At 35.2% G+C, this 25,212-nt stretch overlaps 1 protein-coding gene across 2 annotated transcripts in view; it reads right to left on the bottom strand.

Moving 5' to 3' along the window:
- The window catches only part of LOC149784934 (nuclear pore membrane glycoprotein 210-like), a 260,195-nt gene that overhangs the window by 127,318 nt on the left and 107,665 nt on the right, over positions 1–25,212 (bottom strand). For both annotated transcript variants that reach the window (XM_089978566.1, XM_089978565.1), the window contains 8 exons: positions 23,417–23,490; positions 21,365–21,464; positions 16,196–16,388; positions 14,376–14,482; positions 10,764–10,868; positions 8,162–8,263; positions 6,540–6,668; positions 2,655–2,782 (listed from right to left, as the gene is read on the bottom strand). In XM_089978566.1, the coding sequence (XP_089834692.1) occupies positions 2,655–2,782; positions 6,540–6,668; positions 8,162–8,263; positions 10,764–10,868; positions 14,376–14,482; positions 16,196–16,388; positions 21,365–21,464; positions 23,417–23,490 (938 nt within the window). The remainder of the gene's footprint in view (positions 1–2,654; positions 2,783–6,539; positions 6,669–8,161; positions 8,264–10,763; positions 10,869–14,375; positions 14,483–16,195; positions 16,389–21,364; positions 21,465–23,416; positions 23,491–25,212) is intronic.

The raw sequence follows: 25,212 nt of genomic DNA on the forward strand, positions 1-25,212 counted from the left end.
CACTATATCATGATTACTGTACCACTTGCATAAAAACACAGCAAATATTCACTATATCATGATTACTGTACCACTTGCATAAAAACACAGCAAATATTCACTATATCATGATTACTGTACCACTTGCATAAAAACACAGCAAATATTCACTATATCATGATTACTGTACCACTTGCATAAAAACACAGCAAATTTTCACTATATCATGATTACTGTACCACCTGCATAAAAATACAGCAAATATTCACTATATCATGATTACTATACCACTTGCATAAAAACACTATATCATGATTACTGTACCACTTGCATAAAAACACAGCAAATATTCACTATATCATGATTACTGTACCACTTGCATAAAAACACAGCAAATATTCACTATATCATGATTACTGTACCACTTGCATAAAAACACAGCAAATATTCACTATATCATGATTACTATACCACTTGCATAAAAACACTATATCATGATTACTGTACCACTTGCATAAAAACACAGCAAATATTCACTATATCATGATTACTGTACCACTTGCATAAAAACACAGCAAATATTCACTATATCATGATTACTGTACCACTTGCATAAAAACACAGCAAATATTCACTATATCATGATTACTGTACCACTTGCATAAAAACACAGCAAATATTCACTATATCATGATTACTATACCACTTGCATAAAAACACTATATCATGATTACTGTACCACTTGCATAAAAACACAGCAAATATTCACTATATCATGATTACTGTACCACTTGCATAAAAACACAGCAAATATTCACTATATCATGATTATAGTATATGAGGCATAATAACAGTAAATATTAGCCATTACTTTAAAAAGCCATTATGCTTGATTTCAGTATACACATCTTCATTTTACTAACATCAGTCTTTTTCCATAAACCAAAACTCGTCTATTCCAAAATTCCAACACAGATTAAGACCCCAAATTTCTCTCTTGTGCTAAAATCCTGCCGTAATGCTTAACTTACATAGTCTAGCTGCTACATTCCTGACATGTGCTGAACCAGATTCATTGGGGTTAGGATGTAATGTCGTAGACCTATCAGTCATCTACCAGAGGCACACAAAGTTAAAACAATACTTGACGTGTGCCAATAAAGATTAGGTCAGACAATAAGCTAATCCAAAGTTTCTGCACCATAAAAAAAACCAATTTTAAGACAAATCATTAATAACAAAGTGCTTGCAGATAATCCATTCCAGAAAGATTATGTTTATCTGCTTATTATCTATTTGTTATTGCTATACATTGGTGTAAATGATCATTCATAGAAAGTTGTTTGTTTCTTTTTTTAATCCCGAAGCTTTATTAACCTGGTATGCAGCCTCACTTTTCATTGAGACCAACATATCAGTATTTTAAAAAGTCAGATTCACTCATTTTCATTCTCAAAATGGAGAAAAATCTTTCCATACACATATCTGAAAAGCCAAGTCTGTTAATTGTCTTCAATCGTCAAGATGTCTGAATAAACAGCTATGATTGAATTATTCATACAGGATAAAGGTAGCCTGATCAGAAAGTGTGATTATGTGCTAGAACCTACAATGAAGAATCTGGGAAAAAAAGATGGCATTGAAATGTGAATTATAATGTGATATTTATGGAGTATGATATATTATTCTAATGGACCAATAGTAAAGATATAACAATGCCTAAGTCCTTAATTTTTTTTTTGAGACAAGGACATTATGGAACAACTTTGTTTATTCGTGTAATTGGAGAAAAGAAACAGCTTTCTTAATTTGTGCACTCATAATTACTCTCTCTCTGTCTCTCTTTCAAGTCACATAGGTACTTATAAAAAGACAAATTTTCATATCTGTGAAACCTCACTAAACTGAAAACTTCTCAAAACCAAAATATGTACATGCTTCCAAGGATTTTGGGCTGTGAGTGTGTTTCACAGGCTATGTAATACTTATACATATGCAGAATGGGGTATCCCTTTGACAGACTGACTTAAAAGATGTGATGTTTACCTAATGTTTTATATCCCATATGTCTACCTAGTGTTTTAAATCCCATATGTTTACCTAGTGTTTTATATCCCATATGTTTACCTAGTGTTTTATATCCCATATGTTTACCTAGTGTTTTATATCCCATATGTTTACCTAGTGTTTTATATCCCAGATGTTTATGCAGTGTTCCATATCCCATATGTTTATGCAGTGTTCCATATCCCGTAAGTTTACATAGTATTCTGTATCGCATGTTTAACATGTATGGAAATATACATACATTTAACAAATACAGATTTTACATTTATTTTGAGTATCTAGCAACCTGAAAAGTACACACATTGTTATCTGTAAATATATATTACTTGTCCACTCACAATAACAGGAGTCCAGGAATTAAATACTATCTACTTATAACAAGACTTTACCAGCACAACTGTTCTCCAAATTCTGGCCTTTATTTGCCTCTATCCATGTCTTAATATATATGCTCAACCATTCTGCACCTGCAAAAACCTTAATACAAAACTTTAATGAAAAATTTTAACATTGTTGATGTTGCCACCACCTGAACAGTGATACCTTGTCCCACCATCCTAATGCAAAAAAATAAGAATCAAGCTATATTGCAGAATTATACAACAAACCTGATGCTGACGATGTTAGATGCTGCATAAAGCTTCAGGTCCATGAGGGGGAAGAAACTGGCATAAAGGTAGACTCCATTTACATCCAAAACTTGTACTCTTGCCATAACATCCTTCCCAACCTCAACCTGAAATGATAACAACTTCTAGGCATTTGAGCTTCTACAGTATTAAAAATATTCACAGCCATACAGATGCTTGAATTTACTGTTTGATACAATATTAAGCATTCCATCAACATTTAATAAGACATAAGTAAGCACAGAACTCTGGCATTAACCCATCATATTAAAATTAGGAATTTCACTCCTCTACCTCTTAAATTCAGCCATCTTGGAAAGATGAAAAATGTTAATCTTTCCTTCATTAGCATCATATGCATACTGAAAATAGCATGGACGTATGTAACTCTTCCTAAAGATCATTACAGTTACCTCCCCTTGAGACCAATAGATGGTCACCTGTATACCAGATAATGTTCAGCTTATGCTTGAATGAAACATTGCAGAGAATTTTTGTATTTATGGGGAGGCTTTGTATTTATGGGATCAGCAAAGTATTCTCAGAAAAATATGTATTTAATATAAAACATTACATTACTGTCCCCAGTATATAACTACTCAATAAAAGTAAAGGCACCTCAACAAAAGGTCACATGACTTCTGCAAACTGTTAATGAGAAACAAATTCTTGCAAAGACAAATTTTGGGAAAATCCAGTGATAGCTATAAACCCATGTCAATGAGGTGTGTGTGTGAGTGATTTGGATTTTTAACTTAGCTTTTAAAAAAATTCAGTCATATTGCTATGATGTCTGCAGTGTGGCAGTTTATAGCAATGTCTAGCACTGGGACATCATGCCACAGGCATGTAGCATGATGTCCCACCCAGTCACATTATCCTGACACCAGGGCAACCAGTCCTAACACTAATCTCTTAATACTGACTGCCTAGCGAAGCAGCTGTTAGTACCGTTTTCAAGTGTTTGGTACGACTTGGCCAGGGTTCGAACCTGTGGTCTCCCACATCTTAGGTGAATGCTCTAATAGGCCACCGAAGTGGTTATGTTAATGTGCCGCCATTAATGGGGTCTCGTGATTACCTGAGAAGCTGCCATTGGACCCAGCAGAATCAATCACCTTCTCTGCAATGCTGAATCTCAAAGAAAGATGCGTGACATGGTAAACTGTACATGCCAGCCTTTAAAATAATGTATTGGATCATAATGCTACATTTATAACACTTCAAGCCAAAGTTTGGAACTATTAAAAATCATGCTATGTTTGACAGAATCAGCAAGGTTCCAGCCAAAATCAAGGCTTGGTTTTATGGGTTTAATGCCTTTTTCAGCATATGATAGGCTATAACATTGCGACACAGCTGGCTCAATTAGGAGCTTTCCATTGGCACCAGGAAATGTCTGGAATAAAATCCTGGATATCTTGTTATGCAAACTCTCTCTACTTCCCATATAATTTCTGCCTTCTGTGGATTTGTTGTGTGTGTGTGTGTGTGTGATTAGGATTTTTAATGTAGCTTTAACAATTTTTCAGTCATATTGCTACAATGTCTGCAGTGTGGCAGTTTACAGTGATGTCTAGCACTGGGGCATCATGCCGCAGACATGTAGCGTGATGTCCCACCCAGTCACATTATCCTGACACCAGGCTGACCAGTCCTAACACTAACCTCTTAATGCTGACAGCCTAATGAGGCAGCTGTTAGTACCATTTTTGTAAGTCTTTGGTATGACTTGGCACGGCCTCCTGCTTCTGAGGCAGACGCTCTAACCACAAGGCCACCGGCAGTGGAGTAGGATTTGTTGGGACCTCCATAGAAGGGAGGATGAAAGAGAAAGAAGATGGATGCAAAAATGTTAAGCCCATCAGAAACAATTTATTTTGCAGAAAAGGGCCAATGCAATCTTTTCGACTATCATCTCTACACTGTGGCTGAAACTGATGTGATAAATAAACTTAACGGGGTAAGGACAACTTGAGCAGCAGTTCTTGTGCTGCATGATTGCCATACACTCATTATAACTGCCATACCCGCAATACAATTACCCAAAAGCAATTAACAACCAAATGGAAATGAACATAAAGTCAGTTGATGATATGGCTTAAGTAAATACAATCAGATAAAGGCTTCTTCTCTCACAAAGACCATATTACATGATGCAGTCAGATATTGACCGTAGTGATACGCAGCCTTGTTAATTACCTTGGCTAAACATCAGGTCATCTTCCAAGTGTTTTCTTTACCAGAATGTTTGACCATATAAAGACTTGCTAAAGATTCAAGATAAACAGTGACATAGTGGCTACCATATTCCATACAAGTTTATAAATTGCAGAGACATGCCAGATAACTATGTAAAAAGGACACAAGTAACTAGGTCTCCAACAAGAAGGCTTAGGAGTTCCCTGAAGACTCAAGACAGAAGGAGGGGTGATCCTCATCAAAAGTGTCTATCAAGGTCTTTACTGCACAAGCTTGGTCTGTAGATGACTGGGTGGGGCCACTTAGCCAGCTACAGAAAGCAATCACTGTTTAAAATCTAAGCTTCAAACACTTCATGACAGGGTCAGAGTGAGGCAGCTAATTGAGGTTTTCCCTGCACTGAAAGGGGAGGTTATCCGCTGTCACTGCTTCCTTGTATTATGCATATCATACCCAGCAGGATGGGATGGCGGCGTCAGCCTTGGGCTAAATACAGTTTCTGTCGACAAGATATGCCATCATCATCAGTATTAACTGTTGGGCAACTGACATGGTCTGTATGGCCAAGACGGCTGTCTGGGCAGGGGCTGGACAGTGCTGCAGCTGGACCAGTTGTACAGGTCACTGTAATATGCCATATACAATAGGCCAATCAGCCAGTTTGCAGAACAAATTATCAAACAAACAAACCAAAACCTCCCAGTGCCCACCCCATCCCATAAAGGGAGGGAGATGGGCTTTGTTCATGTGCATTCTAAACTCCATACCAAAGTGGGCAATAGGCTCAGATGGTATCATAATAGGTTTGTACTTGCTGACACAGAATTCAAGAAGCAGCAAAAATGAGATTTCATGATTTGATCTAGAATATAATAAACCTCACTAAGATGATCTGGCTATGAAGACCAACATGACTGTTCACAAATTTTGTGACAATCCAGGGACTGGTGTTCAGATCAAAATTAAGTACCATGAATTGGTATACCAGTTCCTCAAAGCAAAATCTCCTTATGACAACTTCTCAACTATGGTGCCCAGTATAAAATGTTGAGGTAACCGGATCTTTTACAGCTATAGCATGTTGTTGTTCTATGTCAGCTGTCTCGGTGAGATTACATTGGAGCAATCCATACACCTTACTTCTGCTGTGATTCATCTACTTGGTACAGGTCCTTTGGTACATGATGGATAACATTATAATGGGGTACAGACACAGAACATGGTCTGGAGGATTTCCAAAACAACCTGTATTGAAAGAATGGAGATGGAAAAAGTGAGAATTCTTTGTCTTTGATAGAACAAAGACAGAAGCAAAGATGAATTATACTTCCTGTAAGAGGAAGCTCTTGTGAAGGACCCCAAACATGAAAATGCCACAAACTGAACACAGATTTGTTAGGTTTCCAAAAGAGCATGCTTTTCCTTGCACAGGTGGAAGTACAGTCAAACGTATACACATAAAAGAAAACATGTAAAAAAGAGACATGTAAATGCTCTCATTGTATACATAATAGCAATTCCATCAAAAATGTGCACAAAGAAACATAATTTTAAAACATTTCCTGTAGGCAACCCAAACTGTCTCAATCCTTTCCTGTCAGAGTCTGCCATACCTACCTGTCACCACAGCTCCTTCAATATGACAAAAGCAGTAATAATTACCTTATCAATAATGGAAAGCTGTACGGTTCCTACTCCTGTGACATAAATAGCGGCTGTGGCTGGCGTTCTAGTGGCAATACACAAATCATACACTGTAATAATCTGGGAACCATCCATAATAGGGATCACCTGCATAAAAAAGTGAAATGCATGTTACTTCAAATATCATGAAAAAAATGTCTTGCATGAAATTACAGTAGTGCATGCAAAGGTGATATACATAAACAATGCATTTAATGTCAATGCCAGTATGTAAAACTTTTCCAGTGCTCCAAGATTCTTTTAAACTTTAATAGCTACAAGTGAATGATTTTAGTGGCCATTTCAGATTATAGCTCTCCGAGCCCCAATAAACTGGCTGACACAGAATTTTTGAAAACAAATCAATTAAATTAGAACTTGTAGAAAAAACCCAAAATGAAGTTATAAACTAATAATAACCAACTGCTGATCAATTTGCTCACATAAATATAACAGATCCTCCCCCAAAATCCCATCCCTACCCCATGATAGACATGAATCAAAGTCAAGAGGCATAAGTGTAACTGATATCACATACCTGGTGATAACTACTTATATATCACATACCTGGTGATAACTACTTATATATCACATACCTGGTGGCTGATATATAACTACTTATGGATACAAATTCACACTTGTACTGAAAATGTAGCAGGGAAGGAAAAGTTTGGAGTATTTAACTGCAATATTGTTTATTACTGTTAGTGTCATGTGCCCTCTTTTCTAGAACATCGTATAATCACTTTCTCTGCATAAAAAGGAGCAGTTATTTCTACAACCAACATTCTCCCCTGGATCTTGCCTTATATTAAGGAACTAGGCCAATTCATAACTTATAAACTTTTTATAGCCCCACCCTTTAAGTGCATATACTAACTGGGCATTTTCAGAGTTAGATTGTACAGTCATCATAGATTACAAGATCTGCCCTTACCCACTAGGGTGTCATGGCTGGAGTTATAACTCACATCGAAGGGAGCTGCAGAGGCTCAGTGGTTAAGGTCTAGAACTCGTGACTGAAAGTTGCAGGTTGGATTCTCATCATCTGATCAGTCCAGATGCTCATCAATAAGCATGCATTTCTGCTCATAATCAAATCCATCTGAGATTTTGATAATACAAGCTTACTTACCAAATCTGATCAAAATCAGAAATATGGTCTCTAGAGCTCAGCCAATCAGTAGCAAGATCACCTCATTAATATGCCTGAATGTTGATCAAACACATCTAAGATCTTGACGATACAAGTTTACTTACCAAAAACTGATCAAAATCTGATAAAAATAAATCTGATATCGCATAATGCACCAGCATAGACCCTGATCTGCAGGCACATTATGCAATGGCAGATCAGGATCTTTGTTGCTACATTTTGATTTGACTAATAAGATATTTAGACAGTATTCATCAGGATTAAATATCCTCATTTAGTTTGACTTTCAGAGAGAGAGAGAGAGAAAGAGAGAGAAAAAGAGAGTCTGATGTAACAAATTGTATGCAATTCTCAATACTCACACAACATTATTGCCACTGCTGTGATACCTATATGTTACTATCTGATAAGGCATGTGAAATAAAATCATATGGAATGACCATACCTGGATTTGTTGTTTCTTCTCCAGATACTGAAGGTCCACAACACCCAATCTCTCTCCTTCCACATGGAAGTAACCAGAACCTTTGTGTATGCTCATCAAAACCTGATTATCATAAAATAAAGCTCTTGAATGTGAATTTGTTGAAGAAAAATCTATTGAACAAACTGAAGAAAGAAAAACAAAACAACCACAAGATTCTTATCACTCAAACTAAATCAGAAATGGTCAGCTATTTATTCACATACCACCACCTCTCCTACATCCAACCCAATAATGAAGACTTTAAACCTATAGCAAAAATAACAAGTATCATTACCGTCACATAATATGCTCACCCAACACTGAATAGTCCTTTACATGACCACCTATTTTGCATATGAACCATTTTGCTTCATTCAGAGAGACCATGACCTTTGCCCTTTTGACTCCAAAACTGACTCACTTCATCCTTACCCAAAGTGCAAGAAATCCACAAAGTCTGAGCCAGATCTGTGATGTGTAACAAATGTTATAGTGTGGAAACCATTTTTCTTCTTTCATTTGTAATCTCTGCCCTTTTCTCCACAAAATCAAGTTTTCTTCCTTACCCCAAGTGCACACAATCCGAACCATTTGGTTAAGACATATCATGTAAAACCAATGTTATTGCGTAGACACGATTTCTTACATTATTTCAGTCAGTGACTTTGACCTTTTTCACTCTAAAATCAGTAGGGTTCTTCCTTACACCATTTGCAATACATCCACCAACTAAGGTAACAATAGATGGTGTAGAAGTTCAGTTATGGTGCAGAAACCATTCTATTCCATAGTGACCTGGACCTTTCACTTTTGTAACTGAAACTAATAGGGTTCTTCTTTACCCCAAGTATAAGCTATATACAAAGTCTAGGAAACTGTTGCTTTAGATAACTCAAGTTATAGTGCAGAAACCATTTTTCTTCTACCAGAAAGTGACACTACAAGTTACACACACAACCTGGAAACTGAACATGGTGGAGAACTCTAGTTATTATGCAGAAACCATTTCCCTTCTATTAGTCAATGACCTTGACATTCAATATTTTAAGACATAAATCAAATCGACTCTTCTTTACCCAAAGTGCAAGTTGTCTACAAAGTTTGATAACTACTGATGGTAGACAGCTAAAGTTATTATGTAGAAACCAGATGGATGGACAACATTAACATATGCTCTGCCTAATGGTAAACGTCTAAAAAACAAATAACACTTCTGAAGATAGTAGGAGTACAATGATTAGTCAACATGCATTTTTCTGATGTATTAAGATTTTCACCAATCAACTACAAACTGAAAAAGTGCTAACATTGGTATGCAAGAAAGCTCAACATTAGCTTCTTGTGGGTCGGTGCTTCTTCCTGTGGTTTTCCCCACTCTTTTATACTGGCCACCTTGTACAACATAACATGTGCTGAAAAATGGTTAAGTCCACACCAATAGCAACAGGAAAAGTAGTTGCATTTACATATTTCTGTCACACATACAACCAGTGATGGTAAAATAAAAAGCATGAACTCTTACAAAATCATGTTAGCACAAACATTTGTTACATGTATATCTTTAGGAGATACCATAATATACCTAACTTCACTGAGATCCAGAAAATATGCAACAGAAACTAAATGAATAGTTTCGTCATTGACATGCATTATGTGACAAGACAAAAAAGGCAATAATAAAAAAATTTTGAAAACCAACTGAATTCTCAAAGTTATGAGATAACAACCATAATATAAACCTAATTTCATGGTGATCCATCAACAACAGACACAATGGGCCTGACATTGTTTACATGGCTTACAAAAGTTGCCCATTTCAATTAGCAGGCTTATGTACTATTTGTAAGAACATACCCCTCTCACAAAGTTATATCATGTCAATTGTATGCAATATGCAATAGTCTGATACAAATTCTTTCTAAAGTTAACGGGATAATTAACATGCACAGTCTCTTGCTTATAACTGAAGTCATCAAAAGTGGTGATAATATAAACCCAGCTATCAAGTTTTATGCTGATATGACCATCCATTCAAGAGGAGTAGTGAAATTTTCAACACGGCAACTGTGGTGACTATACTGGCTGTCACCTTTTCACTTAGGACCAACTTCATTTTGGGATAGATTTGAGTCAAGTTTCATGTCAATCCAATAAGTTATTTACGATTAATAGATACAGCAAATTTGTGCTGAGGGAAAGATAGTCAAACAAGGTTAATAATTCTTCAAATGATAATTTGCCAGTGTTCATATGTCAGAGTGATAAAAAACAAAACACAGGTGAAAACCATTTTTATGTCTCCTTGCTTTAGCATCTGGGGACAAAATATAATTTTTTTCCCGAACCATGAAGAAACACAAAATCAAAATGATTAAGTAACAGACTATCATTAAAACGATACTACTACATATATGTCAATATTAAGTGATAAGAACTGGAACTATCTCTGGAAAATAATCCATACCCTTAAAAGACAAACAGCATGGACATTATTATCAGTCATAGATTTAATAAATCCTGTTCCACTGATTAATTCTGAAGTTTAAAATCTGAGGTCTTTTTTTAATGTATGCTTAGGTACCCTATTTGAAGGATGGTTGAAGACAGAAAGTGAGCCTGGTTCGACTACAGCTTCCTCGACCAGTTTCAGTTCAACAAATTTTGTAATAGTAGGAAATATCTTCTCCTGAAAAGACAGAACATAAAGTATGTACAGAACAACAGTTTTAATTAAAAAAATACAATCAGAATTGTTGAAAGCAAACTAAGATCTAAGACATACCCTGAATAAATGAGGTATTACTTTAATTTCAAATATAAATATAACATGTTTTCTATATATTTTCATACAACAGGACACGCTTTGCAGTAATTGTTTTCCACAATATATCTTTTACAACACAACTGATGAGAACCTGAAGTCTTGTTTTCAAGTAAAAAATTTTGTCTCCATATATTTGCCACTAACTAAACAGAGATGAGATTCACTTCAACTGGTCAGCAAGAAATATTTAATGTGATATGAACTTACCATTAACTACTGGTACAATAATTTAACATCCTGTGTAAATCATCATAAAAAATTGACCTGTGGTCTTTTTGCTATGACTGCCATTTTGTGCAGGCCGCCAATTGAATGCCTGTTTTGAAAAGTGAGGCATGACATGGGGATCAAACATGCATTTTTTCCACTTCCATAGCTAATAAGTTTTCAGCTCAAAATTCATAAAAACTGTCAACTAAAGTTGTAATATTTGCAGATGCTGACTGTGTAGGTGAAGCTGCATCCCATCAATCTCACCAATAATTTATCAAGGCTTAGAAATAATGTCTTCCAAAATAATCCAAACTAATTGCTTTCATTGATGCTTCAATTTTCTGGCATTCAACACCCTTATGGAGTGATTAAGGGCTTTCTCAGCAGTAGCACCAATGTGTATAACTATGTTGCACACACAACACAAAGCTTTATTTCTGTCCCGGGTTTCCTCAACCCATTTATAGAAGCCCATCCATTCAAAATTAAAAACACACTTCCTCAGTGGCATTTTCATGTAGAAATCAGACACCATTCAATTCCATCATATGGTTTTCTTCAAAATTCAAAACAAGACCAATATATGCAAGGTAAGAAAGAGAAAGCTGCCATATTGCCATTGCCACAATACTGCTACACAGAAACATTGAGTAATCTATCTTTCATTAGTTACCAACCAAGCCAAAGAAGTATAAAGTTGATCAGACATATTCTTCAATTTTTCCACCAAGGTTTCTTTTATACAATTTTTTATAAAAAAAACTTTAATTATCTTATAAATTCAAGCATGTTATAAGGATTTTTGTTCATTTTCAATCACTCTTTAAGATCTTCCCACTGACATTATATTTAATGAGGATTTTCATGAGTTTAAAAAAAAAAGTACTTTGAATCCAGCAATTGAAAATTCAAGCACTTTACAAATCTGTATGAACCCTACCACACATAAAATCTGTTCTGCTTCTCAAGTTGAAATATATTTTGCCATCCTAAAACATGCTGAAAATACCATAAACTTTGAATTTCTTCCTGCTCTTGAAGGAAAGTACCTGTTGACTAATTCAAATACAATTAACTCATCTTCTGATAAAAGTATCTGTATATACAAAGCAAACATTTTTCACTTGGATTCTCAAAACCAGCTGTGTGTGTGTGTGTGATTTAGGTTTTCGACACAGCTTTAACAATTGTCAAGTCATATCACTATGATGTCTGCAGTGTGGCAATTTAAAGTGATGTCTAGCACTAGAGCATTATGCCATAGACATGTAGCATGATGTCCCACCCAGTCACATTTTTCTGACACCAGGCTGACCAGTCCTAATACTAACCTCTTAATGCTGAGCACCTAGTGAGGCAGCTATTAGTACCATTTTTAGAAGTCTCAAAACCAGCTGTACCATACAGGAATGCATACAATGCACGGTTGTACTGTAATGAGGTTTTATTGGTTCCTTAAAGGAGTTGTCTCCCTTATATGAGCATAATATAGTTTACCATACATGCACATATTCAAATGATGAAATATGCATAAAGAAACACTTTGACGTTTAGAAATGGAGACAAAATGGATACTGTTTTATTCCTGAAATGAATAGCAACAGTTGATGCTTGCTTGAGTACACAAAGTACATAAGAATAACATCAATTTAATTTCAAAGTGTTTAAGAACTAAATCTAATTAAGAGAAGGTGTGATATATAAAAAGCACTCAGTCCTTCCCAGCATTCATTACACTACTCTACATTTGTCTCTGTCAACATGTCATCAACTGCAGAGTGTCACCCTGTAACACTGCACCACATAAACAACAAAATGTTGATCTATATCGCTGTTTACTTCTTCTCAAAATAATTCTTTGAATATTTTATCTGAAATGTTTTTCAACTGTTTAAATTATACAAAAAAAACGGGTCCTGAGACCACTCCTTTGACCTACATATAGTGGTTGCTCAAAATAGACAGTCTCTCATGAGATCTGTGTAAGGAGGGATCGATTTTTTAGTAAAATTCAATTTGGTTAAATAAAAAAATACCCATAATTACTGTCCATCTATTCTGCTATTTATTCATAGCACTTGTTAAAATAGTATTAAAGTGATTATCACAAAAATGTGATTGTACTAAGAATATATCGATCACAAATATCATTTTTATTTAACATTCACACCTATTCTATTGGCATTATCACATATGAATTTCATTGCAAAGTAACAACAACTTATCCAGACAATGAACCGTACAGTTAGTTATTTTAATACATACTCAAAAAGTTATTTACAGCCAAATGGTAAAACCTAAGATGTTCGTGTCATAAATAATTAATGGATTAATGCAATAATCAAAAGGATATAACTATGGTGTACAAGTGAAATAATTTTAGATCATGGTACATTCAGTATTGTGTCAGTTTTAATAATAACACTCATAAAACAACAAAGAAAGCAGACCTTTCCAATAACTATAGAATGAACACATCCAGAAAAAGCAAATAATAAGAGAAAATAACGTCATTATATAATGTAACTCCAGACAAATGATCTAATGCAATACTTGTGTGGAAAGGCTGAAATTATCCAACAAGAACCATAGCTATATACCTTAGCCTGTGTTTCACATTATTCTGGTAGACGCTAATGTTATTAGAGCTGAATGTAGCGCACAATGAATTATGGGATTTTGGACACTTATAAACAAAATACAATCCCAACAAAACAAACCCAAAAACATAATCATTTTCATTTATCTTCCAATGTTTGTATTCTGGTATGAATACTTACTGTAGAATTCTAACTTAAAAAGTGTCAATCAAACTATTGGCTTGACCTGATAGAATATTCTTCAAACGTTTTAGTCTAACCTGAAACTTATGCTGAAACCCCAATAATAGATATTTTGTGACAACTGGAATATATCTATGTAATTTCAATAAAGTCTCCAAATAAAAGAACCAACCTAAAAATGACCCTGAAAGTTAAATGACTCTGGCTTCAATTTACTAAAAACTTTCAAACCTTTAATTCCAACTTAAATTTAAAAGAGCTAACAGAATGAAATCGGGGGAGGGGGGGACTTGCTTGGTTTTGTATGCATACTATCTTGAATTCATGACACTGAACTAAATATTTTGTTTCTCAACGAATTTAAGTTACATACATCTATCAGAGCATTTGCCACCTTGAGATAATTCCGCCTGTATCTGCTGGCACTAACTGTCACTCTTTCATTTCCTATCACACCAACTGGACTGAAGGTTCTGTAACCTGCAAAACAAAAAAATAGAGCTTAAAATCAACTTAACTTAAAATTTACTCAGAATATTGCATGACAAATACAAGTAGACCAGGGTATACATGTCAAGTCACGATCAAAGCATAACTGTAATACATGTTAGTTTGGTCCTATACCTGACCACAACCCCAAGGTTAAACAGGTGAGTAAGCATGTTAAACAATAATTGTATTAGATTTATAATGATTTATTTCAATGTTTCCTCATATTAGCATGCACTGAAAACTCACTTTATAAAGTGGAGGCATTAAATGTTCACATGAATGCCTTTAAGATTTAGGTGAAATAGGAAAATGTGTTACAATAGAAATGGGGTTCTAGTTCTAAAACAATCTACCTTCTTTATAAAACATATCAATAAAATAAAAATAACAAAAACAACAAGGCTGTAATTTGTGATTCAAAATTTCAACTTGCTTGGTTGCAAACTGGAGATGATGCTCCAAACTCTTAAGCCAACATTGGCTTAAGTCAATAATAGCATCTCTCTGGCAAAGACCACATAATGTTATTCTTCTGGTATTCAGTTTTCATATGAATTAGAAACTAAGTTCCCAACAACTATGCATTTCTGCCATTCCATTGCCACAAATTTTTAAAACTTTTATCCAAACTTTGTGTGCCAAAACTTCTAACAACAATACCAGATGCCATGCTTACTAGGTATGGTTCCTTCTTTCCACTTCAAAATAAATTTGTTATATGAAGATTCATTTGATGAATAGAAACTTCTGACCAGTCACAATGCTTCTTACAACACTCATCAGTTAACTAAAATACGGAATGAATACTCTAACAATAGTTTAATGAATACTATTAAAATAATCTTCTTTATCGGAATAAATTTTTGCAGAACAGATCAGTGAAAGCCATTATTTAAAATCTGGATCAAAGATTATTGAAATAATATACCATATAAAGAAAAGTATAACCAGGCCAAGATAAAAGTAGAACTAAGCCTTAAAATAGCAAATCATCACTGTTTACTCTTACACTGTAACAGCATACATATTAGATCACATCAACTGAATACATTTTGGAGGCCTTAATGACAGAATACTTCCAGTAAAATGATATGCAAATTAGTCAAGCAGGCATTGAGTATAAGTGTGTGATATGGATTTTTAACATAGCTAAAAAAAAAAGAATCAGTCATATCTCTAAGATGTCCGCAGTGTGACAGTTTATAGTGATGTCTAGCACTGGGGCATAATGCCGCTGACATGTACCATGATGTCCCACCCAGTCACATTATCCTGACACCAGGCCGACCAGTCCTAACACTAACCTCTTAATGCTGAGCACCAAGCAAGGTAGCTGTTAGTACCATTTTTTAAAAGTCTTTGGAATGACTCAGCCGGAGTTCAAACCCACCAGCTCCCACATCTGAGGCAGACTCTCTAACCACTACGCCACCAGAGCAATTCAGCAGGTATTGAAATTAAATTGTAAATAAAACTTTGAAAATATGGCCTTACGACCCAGAGAGCTCAATAATAATGTCTTTCTCTTATGTATTACCTAAAGTATACAACACTGAAAACTACTGCTGACCTTGGAACATAAATTCCTATGAAACTAACCAAAATGCAAATCTCAAATGGACAATGTACAGATAAACAGATATAAATGGGTCATACAAAATACATCTTTGATATATTTAACAGAGCAAAATAAAGACTTACTTGTAACTTTCTTCTTCCCACTGGGACTGAGAACAATATCATCTAACAGGTTGGCACTTTCTTGTAAGGATCCCAATGATTTGTCAGAAAGTGTCCAATCAAACTCCAGGGAAGAGAAATTGTCAAACCTCCTGCCATGAGCATCTGTGACAGCAAGCACCAGATTCAAGTCCCGGTTACAATGAACAGGTATCTGTTTGAGGGAAAAGACAGTGAGATGTGAAGATAATACAAAAAAGATTAGCAAATTGATCAAATTGAAATAAAAAATGACGGCTGAAACTTCATACATTTGCGTGCTGTTGGACAATACTAAAACAGTAATACATAAAGGGTGTGAAAATGAGTTACACTATGACAAGGAAATACATTTCATAACAATGAAAGGATGGGCAGGAAAAGAGTGAAACCTTACAAATACACAGATCAATCTTCAATCCTATTCATCCACCTATACAAGAAATCCGCTTGTCATTTTGCACAGCATTCCAACCCTAAACATGGGGTCTGGTGGGAGAGGGGATTTCTCCTGGTCCACAACAAAAACTTGCTATTTCAACCTCTACGTAATATCCATCAGTGAAGGCAGCATCAAATAGGAGCATGCCTTTATTTTCCACAAATCTGAATGCATACTCATGTGGTCTAGATTTTGGTACAGCTATGCAATATGTAGAAACCATATGTGTGTGTGTGTCTTTATCTCTTACTATGGGGGCAGCGAGTGACCGAGTTGTCTAAAGCGTTCTACGTTACGGATCACTGCCATCTCACCTCTATCTGTGTGGGTTCGAGTCTAGGATTCAGCCAATGTGGGTATGTGAGAAAGCTTGCCAGTAGCTTCTCGTGGGTCGGTGGTTCTTACTCCACCATTAATGCTGGCCGCCATGCATAGCCTATCATTTGCTGAAAAATGGTGTTAAATCCCACAACAACAACAACATCTCTTACTATGATGTGGTATTTTGGGACATTAACTGTTCACAATGTACTGCAAAAATGAAAACTCTTTGAAAGGTAAATAATTTAAAACTATGTAATGTGTACAACTGAAAATTCTATGCATTATGTACCATTCAAAACTCGATGAAATGTAACAAACTGAAAACTCTTATGAAAAGTGAACAACTGCAAACTTTTATGAAATGTGTACAACTGAAAAAATCTATGAACTGTGTACTATTCAATATTCAATGAAATGTTAACTATTGAAAACTCTTATGAAATGTGAATAATTGCAAACTATTAAGAAATGTGTACATCTTTAATTGAAAGAAAAAAGCTGTCATTACAAAACACTCCAAACAAAATAACAGCAGAATTTACATAGACAGTGGGTCTGTCACAACATGGTAACTGCATTTATGTTGTTGTTGTTGTTGCAGGGTTTAACTCCATTTTCCAGCATATTTGTTAGAGCTTTGGGCTTCTCACAGCAAATTTTTATTTATTTTAAATTGAGTATTATATCCGACGTAATTGTCATGATGATAACATGGTCAGATAGGCTAAAAATAAATTTTGTGAATTAACACACACACACACACACACACACACACAGAAACAATTAACCTTGAACAAAGCAGGGTACCAAACAAAGACCAAAAAATCACATGACAGCACATGTATCACTTACATTATAACAAGGTGTTTAGTTTACAAAAGTTTCCTATGAAAAATTAAATTGCAGTACTCTGACATGATTTTGGTTTGCCCCCAAAAAGCTAAAAATTTGAATGTGGGGTTTCGGGGTTTTTCCCCAACAGGGTCTCGAGGGGCAGCGCCCCCGATCCGGGGGGCCAAAAATGCATTTTACAATCATAAAAAATGGCTCCTGGTGCAACTTATGATCATAATATATAACAAAATAATCATTTGAAAAACTAACAAACTTACCAAAACCTTTCAACTTGATTTCAATAATTTCACAATATTTATTGTCACATGAATTTGTTTTCCAATACTATTGATGCTGAAGTTATTTCATGTGCATGTCAGTGTTCGCATCGTAATTAAGTTACAATAATTTATCAATTTTTGCAGCAGATATATTATACATCTCTTTTCATAACAAATCTGTAAAATAAACACCAAAGTACATCAACTATATACTATATACAAATAATCACATACATTCACTTGTGTTTTTCTCCAATGGACACAACCTGTTGATATTCCAGTCGAGCTTTTTGTGTGGCTTTGGCAAAGATTTGTTTAGCCTTCCTCTTTGTCACTGACTTTTTTGGCTCAATGTGCAATCGTTTCTTTTCCTTCTTAATGAAAGCCTATTTTTCCTTTCAAGCTGGTGCTTGTATTGGCAACATGCAGTTATCATATTCTGACAGAGAGCTACATCTGTTCTCTCATGCAAGAAATCTTTCTTCTTACAATAATTAACTGCACTTTTTCCAGATGCCTTCTCAGCTTTAATTTTTCCATATGCAGCTTTTGTAGGTGCCGTTCCAAAATCTTCCAACCACGAAAGACGTAGAGCAGAGGTAAAAAAACGCCAGTCCTCTATCGTTCAGTTTTCTTATAAACTGACCAACTAAATTTCCGTCAACTTTTCACTCTAGCCATTCACATACGTTTTTTCTAAACTTCTCATGTCATGGTCTCTCTCAACAACTTGGGACGCCATTTTTTTTGCTGCAAGCATGTTTCTTCTTTCCATTGCCATCAGTTTCCATTACACGAAGATTCACTGGATGAATTTAAACTTTTGACCAATCAGAATACGCTTTATGAGAGTTGTGTGCTAACTAATATATGGAACGAATACGTTACAAGGGTCGTTGCGGAATGGGACCAAACAGACCATTTTTTAAAAATCGGATCGGAGATGTTAATAAAAATAAAAAAACTATATCAAGAAAAATCGGATTCAAGTCGAGAGAAATGCAGAATTCCGCTTCAAAACAGAAAAATCGTGTCTGAGTACTGTACAATTAGCAACATAGGAATAAATCATTACAAAACTTAAACATGTCATCACGTAAACGAAAAATAATACTTTAAAAGGAAAAGGAAAAGTTATTCGACTTGACAACAATGGTGAGAGTTCAAATAAACAAAATCGTAAAAGATACGGAGAATATGCTGTAGCAGTGGGAAGATGGAGTAAATCGAAAGATAATTATTTTAAACATGAAACAATGTATGTACCAAGATCTAAATAACGTTTTTGAATGGTTTTGTTATGTGCATGCCAACAATATTCAACTCATATTCTATGTCCAAGAATAAGAACTATTAATTTATGTTACCTCAAAAAAACTGTTTTTAAGACAAGAAGAACATTTTAATAATAAATGCTACTTTTAAATGAAGATATTAACTGCTTCAAGTTATATGTAGCTTTCCTGCTCTATACACATATACATACACATCTCACAAATATAGTCCCCTCTGGAAAAGCCACCAGTTTTATATGGCCACTTTCTGGGTGCAGAAGAGATGGCCGTATAAGAGAGGGACCACTGTATATGGTGCCATAAGTTTGAAAGGTGGATATCGTAAAAAAGTTAAGTCCACCAAACTGGGTCACAATGCTTTTAATAAATACTGTAATTGATTTTCATAAGTATTCATGTTTTTATTTAGGCCAGTAAAACAGTACAATCCTATTTCGGTCAATATTCACTCAGAAAACATCATCATGCCACCTGTTTCTTAGCTTCATTGTTGTTGTTGTAGGGTTTAACGCCATTTTTCAGAACACGATAGGCTATACATGGCGGCCAGTATTAATGGTGGAGGAAGAACCCGGGAAAACCCCAGAAAGAACCACCGACCCACGAGAAGCTACTGGCAAGCATTCTCACATAACCCACATTAGCCGAATCCGAGACTCGAAAACCCACGCAGACAGAGGTGAGATGGCAGTGATCCGTAACGAAGAGCGCTTTAGACCACTCGGCCACTCGGGGCCCCTTCTTAGCTTTAAGAATTTTGCTTAATGGTAAACAGAAGCAAAACACACAATTACATTTCCTGACGTTTTGATGCCATCAGGGATCTCCTGGGAATTTCCTCAATGGAAAATTCCCTTCATGCACGGCTACCTTCTTATTACAGAGATGCTGAGGTAAGGGACCACTACCATTAGCTGCCTTTCTTTCTTTTCCCATCACACAGTAAGTATGACAATTTGGGCAAGGCCATGGGTAACTACTAACAACACATTGAAAGTGTATTAGGCCTACATTCTTTGCAGTATTTCAGATACATGTACTGGCAGTCTACTTGTACTGGTGGTAGATAGGTAGAATTTTTTTTGTCAAGTCTGCCATTAAAGAGCTGATGTACTTTCTATAAGAAATTATGCAAATGAGCATCCTACACCAAGAAAATGATAGTGTTTTAGGTTGTGTGATGAAGGCTGTATTGGAAAACTGTCATCAGTAGTCTTGATAACAAATAGGTAAGTTTAAGACAAATTGATCTAACAGGAGTTTGTGTAATGTCACCTAGCCGACACCAAATCACACAGAAAATTAACTCATCATTAGAAATACTGGTGTTGCTGTTGTTGTTGTTGTGGGTTTAATGCTATTTTACAGTAGACAATAAGCTATACATGGCAACCGGTATAAATGGTTGAAGAAAAACCATGGAAACCCCAAGAAAGAATCAACGACACATAGGAAGAAATACTGATGTGAGCAGTGTATTATGCATGTACAGCTGTACTAGCCACCTTGGCACTTTGATTTGCACTGATGTGAATTTCCAGTGTTCTAAATATGTTAAGGAAAACAACAGCTTTCACTGACCGAATAACAAAGTGGTTTCATAATACGAGTCAAAATTGGATTTAAAAAAAAAGCTTTAGCAATGACAGAGTTCAATATAAAATGGTCTTTAAGCTAATAAATTTAAAAAAAAAACAAATCCGTATTTTCATATAATCATACAAAACACTGGACTGGATCTAAATTTGGTGCAGGTGACAATAAACAAACTAGGAAATAACAAATTTACTCTGTACCCCATCATAGGTTAACACAAAGTATCTGCAACCATGTAATGGGTAGAAATCTTAAAATATAACTTCAATATAGAAAACAGTCTGTTAGCATCATGGCACAAAATGCAATCATTCTACTCAACTAGTTATACAGATTTCATATCTAATGAACATTTATTTAATAACCGTTATGCACATACTGGCTTATTTCCATCTGCGCGTATTGGACAGGGAGGTAGATTCTCTGGATATTCCACTTCGGGTGTTATGTACAACTCCACAGGCACGCCACACACAAAACTGAAAAGTAGATCGATGAATAGATTTACAAAAATAGGTATAGGTGAGATCCACAGATATTTTTGGGTGTGAATGTATTGCATACATAAAATATCAGTCCTTAAGTACCAGTAGTGTGAGATAATTGTATGTGTCAATTTGCATGATTTTTCTTCATTAATCTGCTGGCATTCAATTTTATTACTCGGATGGGGAAATTACTCCTATTCATTTCAAAGAGTGATTACTGTCTCTTGCATCTCTGAATCTAGCAACTAGAAAATCCACAAGAATCAACACCCCTTTAAAGTATTACAAAATTAACAAATATCAACACCCCATTAAAGTGTATAAAATATCCAAAAGAATCAATACCCCATTAAAGTGTATACAAAATCCACAAAAATCAACACCCCATTTAAATAACACACAATACAAAGGTTCAATATAAACTTTATTGTGAATATAAATAATCTTTGGCATAATGGGGGCAAATCTTGCCACAGCACACTGCACCAGCCCAGCTCTGAATTGTTTCTATAGGAATACCTCAGAAAGAGAGACTTGGGGGGGGGGGGGTTGTAGGGTTGTGAAGAGTGTCCGACACCTGTATGTGGAGCCGCAAGGAGCTGATACGAGGTATATAGGGACACTGACAAAATAAACTCAATAAGTCTGATCTTGAGGATTGCTATGATAACAAACATCAGCCGATACTCCATACATTCACTGTAGGAAGCAGGTATGATGTATATGGGCATCATAGTTGAGTATATTTAAGTACTGACACAAGTAGGGGGTCAAAAGCAAAGCTGTAAAAGCATGAAACTTGGCAATGGCAATAAAATTAGCTGATTTAATAAAGGGCCCCTAGAACAAAGCTGGAATGGTACACTATGCAAGAATTGTCCCAAATGAACAACATGGTGGAAGGAGTGGAGGAGGGTGTTTCTTTCCACAAATAATGTTAAAAATCAAATGCAGCATCTGCACTGAAAGGAATGCACCTCTACAGGTGTATCAGTTATATGAATGATGCCTAACTGACAATGTTTGATCACATGCTAAAACTCAGTCATCTGATTCGTTCAACATGACAACGTATCTAAATTTAGTTACTAGCTTATTAACATATATTAGTTGCAATGACATCATGTCTAGGCAGAGAACCATAGTAGACAAAGAGGGGCCCAGCAAGGAGCCAGAGAAGGATGCACTGTCTATTACTTAAACTACATTTAACCAATTAAATTATAATTAAATTATATACAATATCCAAAAGAATCAACACCCCATTAAAGTGTATACGATATCCAAAAGAATCAACACCCCATTAAAGTGTATACAATATCCAAAAGAATCAACACCCATTAAAGTGTATACAATATCCAGAAGAATCAACACCCATTAAAGTGTATACAATATCCAAAAGAATCAACACCCCATTAAAGTGTATACAAAATCTACAAGAATCAATACCTCATTAATTAAAGCATATACAAATTTAACAGGAATCAATACCCCATTAATGAAAGCATATGCAAAATACTGCATTATAATGGGGTGGTGGGGTGGGTGGGTCAATAACAGCTGACCATAGTCGGTACTGAAATGAGTTTACTTATAATGAACTCCAGAATGTGAGGTATGATTCATAAGTGTCAAATAATAGTGTTTTAACAAGGAAATAAAAATGCAACACTTGGCTTCATATACATATGATGAATTTAATAAAAACTGTTCTATTGTCATGTTTATATAGATTAAGAGTAGGGCCAATATGCATATATTAAGTCCCTGCATCATGGCTTAAAATGGCGCCTTTGGCTGAAAAGTGGCTCCAATTTTTTTAATTTGGCAAATTTCATAGCCCAAAGAAAAATATTTCCAAAGGAGGCTCTGTGAACCCTTACACTAATGGAGTACAATTGGTGATGCTGATAAAAAGTGTTACATATGGTGAGAAAATATACCTGACTGAGACAACTTCAACTGCTGGAAAAGGATTCTTTGCTGTCTTTTCATTTCCCACTTTCAGAATTAATTGCTGTGGAGAAAAATAGGCCACTTTTCTTAATAAGCAAAACATCTCAGTAAAATTTCTTTGCATCAACTTTCAAAAATATTTTTTTAAACAATGTGGTCAAATGAATAAAGTAAATAACAGCAATCATTATCAAAAATAATGGTGAAGTATAGAAACAGCCTGGATGATACAGTTTAGGCGATCAAAGATATTATCGGTTACAGCATTTGTCAGGTTATAAGTCTATGCTGAGTCATAAAGGACAATGTTTTATATGTTCCACTCTTTTATTCATCTATACTAGCAATAATCATATGTTCATTTCAGACCAATTACCTCACTGATGTACCTGATGCATACTAAAGGTTAACATTCAAATCTGATAATTATTAAATTTTTGTAAGCAAGGACATAAAATATGTAATTGCTTATGTGTCCAACTGCAACCTGTACAGACCCAGATCTGCCATTGCATAATGCACGGGCAGATGTAGTTCTGTGCAGTTGGTTAGGAGTGTACAATAGAACAAACAACACAGACCCTAATCTGTAGGCACATTATGATACGGCAGATCAGAATCTTTACTGTTTGCAATCTGTCTCAACAAATAAGTTAGTATAACGGTAATCATACAGTCTAATGAATAAAATACAACAACCCATTCCCAGCCACTTTACATACACAAGTCTTAGTGGATTATTAACCAAATACAGAGATACTAATCTGTGAGCAATCCAAACATATTTTTTAAGACACTAAGCAGCCTGTCTGGAATGGAGAACATGTTAGTTACAAGTAATTAACATGTATACAATCATTGCATCTTCCTATGGGCCTATATATACCTGTGCACAGTCAGCAAAAATCATGGTCCAGTCTGAATAAATGGTGCATTCAATTCCAGAACCTTGAATTCCTTTAAAAAATTTTTTATCTAAAACAATAACTTTAAACATTGGTGTTCTTCACAAATTATGTAAAAAACTGTGATTCTTGTCACCTCGTATAATCCAAAATAAAATTTCTATATCTTACAACCATGTAAAAACAGGATGTGAACCAGCAAAAATGCTTCTGAAGTTTCATTTGTTCACTAAAAAATAAATACTATTACAATTACAGCTATTTTGATATCTATGTATCTTAGTTTACCTTTGTAAGGATAAATCTGAAAAACATGCCCACTAAACCTGTTAAATTCCAACTGAAACAGTTCGTACACAATTCTTCTTTCCAAAACTGTGCATTCACTTTGCAGTTTGGTATTGCACACCCCCCTGCACTAGTTGCTGCCTAGTTATTTATTCTGGATTCTTTTCGACAGCATATTACCTCAAAGGTCAAATTTTGGGAAATGCAACATTGCACAAACTAAAAACAAATGGAAACCATGTGCATTCTATATTTTACACTGAGAAATTATATTCTATTAAACTGGTGTTGAAGCACTTTTCTTCATACCTCTTTCCACACAGATAATTCTTGTTCAAATTTGTATCCAATGAAGTTTGATTAACTTAGCTTCGGTAAATATAATTTGGACTGTGCAATTTTCACCAAGCATTCACAATAATTTTTCAAAATCTGCAGTGGCTGATATCTCTGGATGTATTAGCTGAAGTGAAGAAGAAATCTAAGCTTTTGTTTATATAGCAAAGTACCTTCTTAAACAATAAAAAATATGGATGAACCCTGTTATAACATGATAGTTGGGGTATGTAACTGCTGACTGATTTATATAC

This window comes from Sinohyriopsis cumingii, chromosome 13 (genome assembly GCF_028554795.1).
Source record: "Sinohyriopsis cumingii isolate HCF-2022 chromosome 13, ASM2855479v2, whole genome shotgun sequence".
NCBI classification, from domain to species: Eukaryota; Metazoa; Mollusca; class Bivalvia; order Unionida; family Unionidae; genus Sinohyriopsis; species Sinohyriopsis cumingii.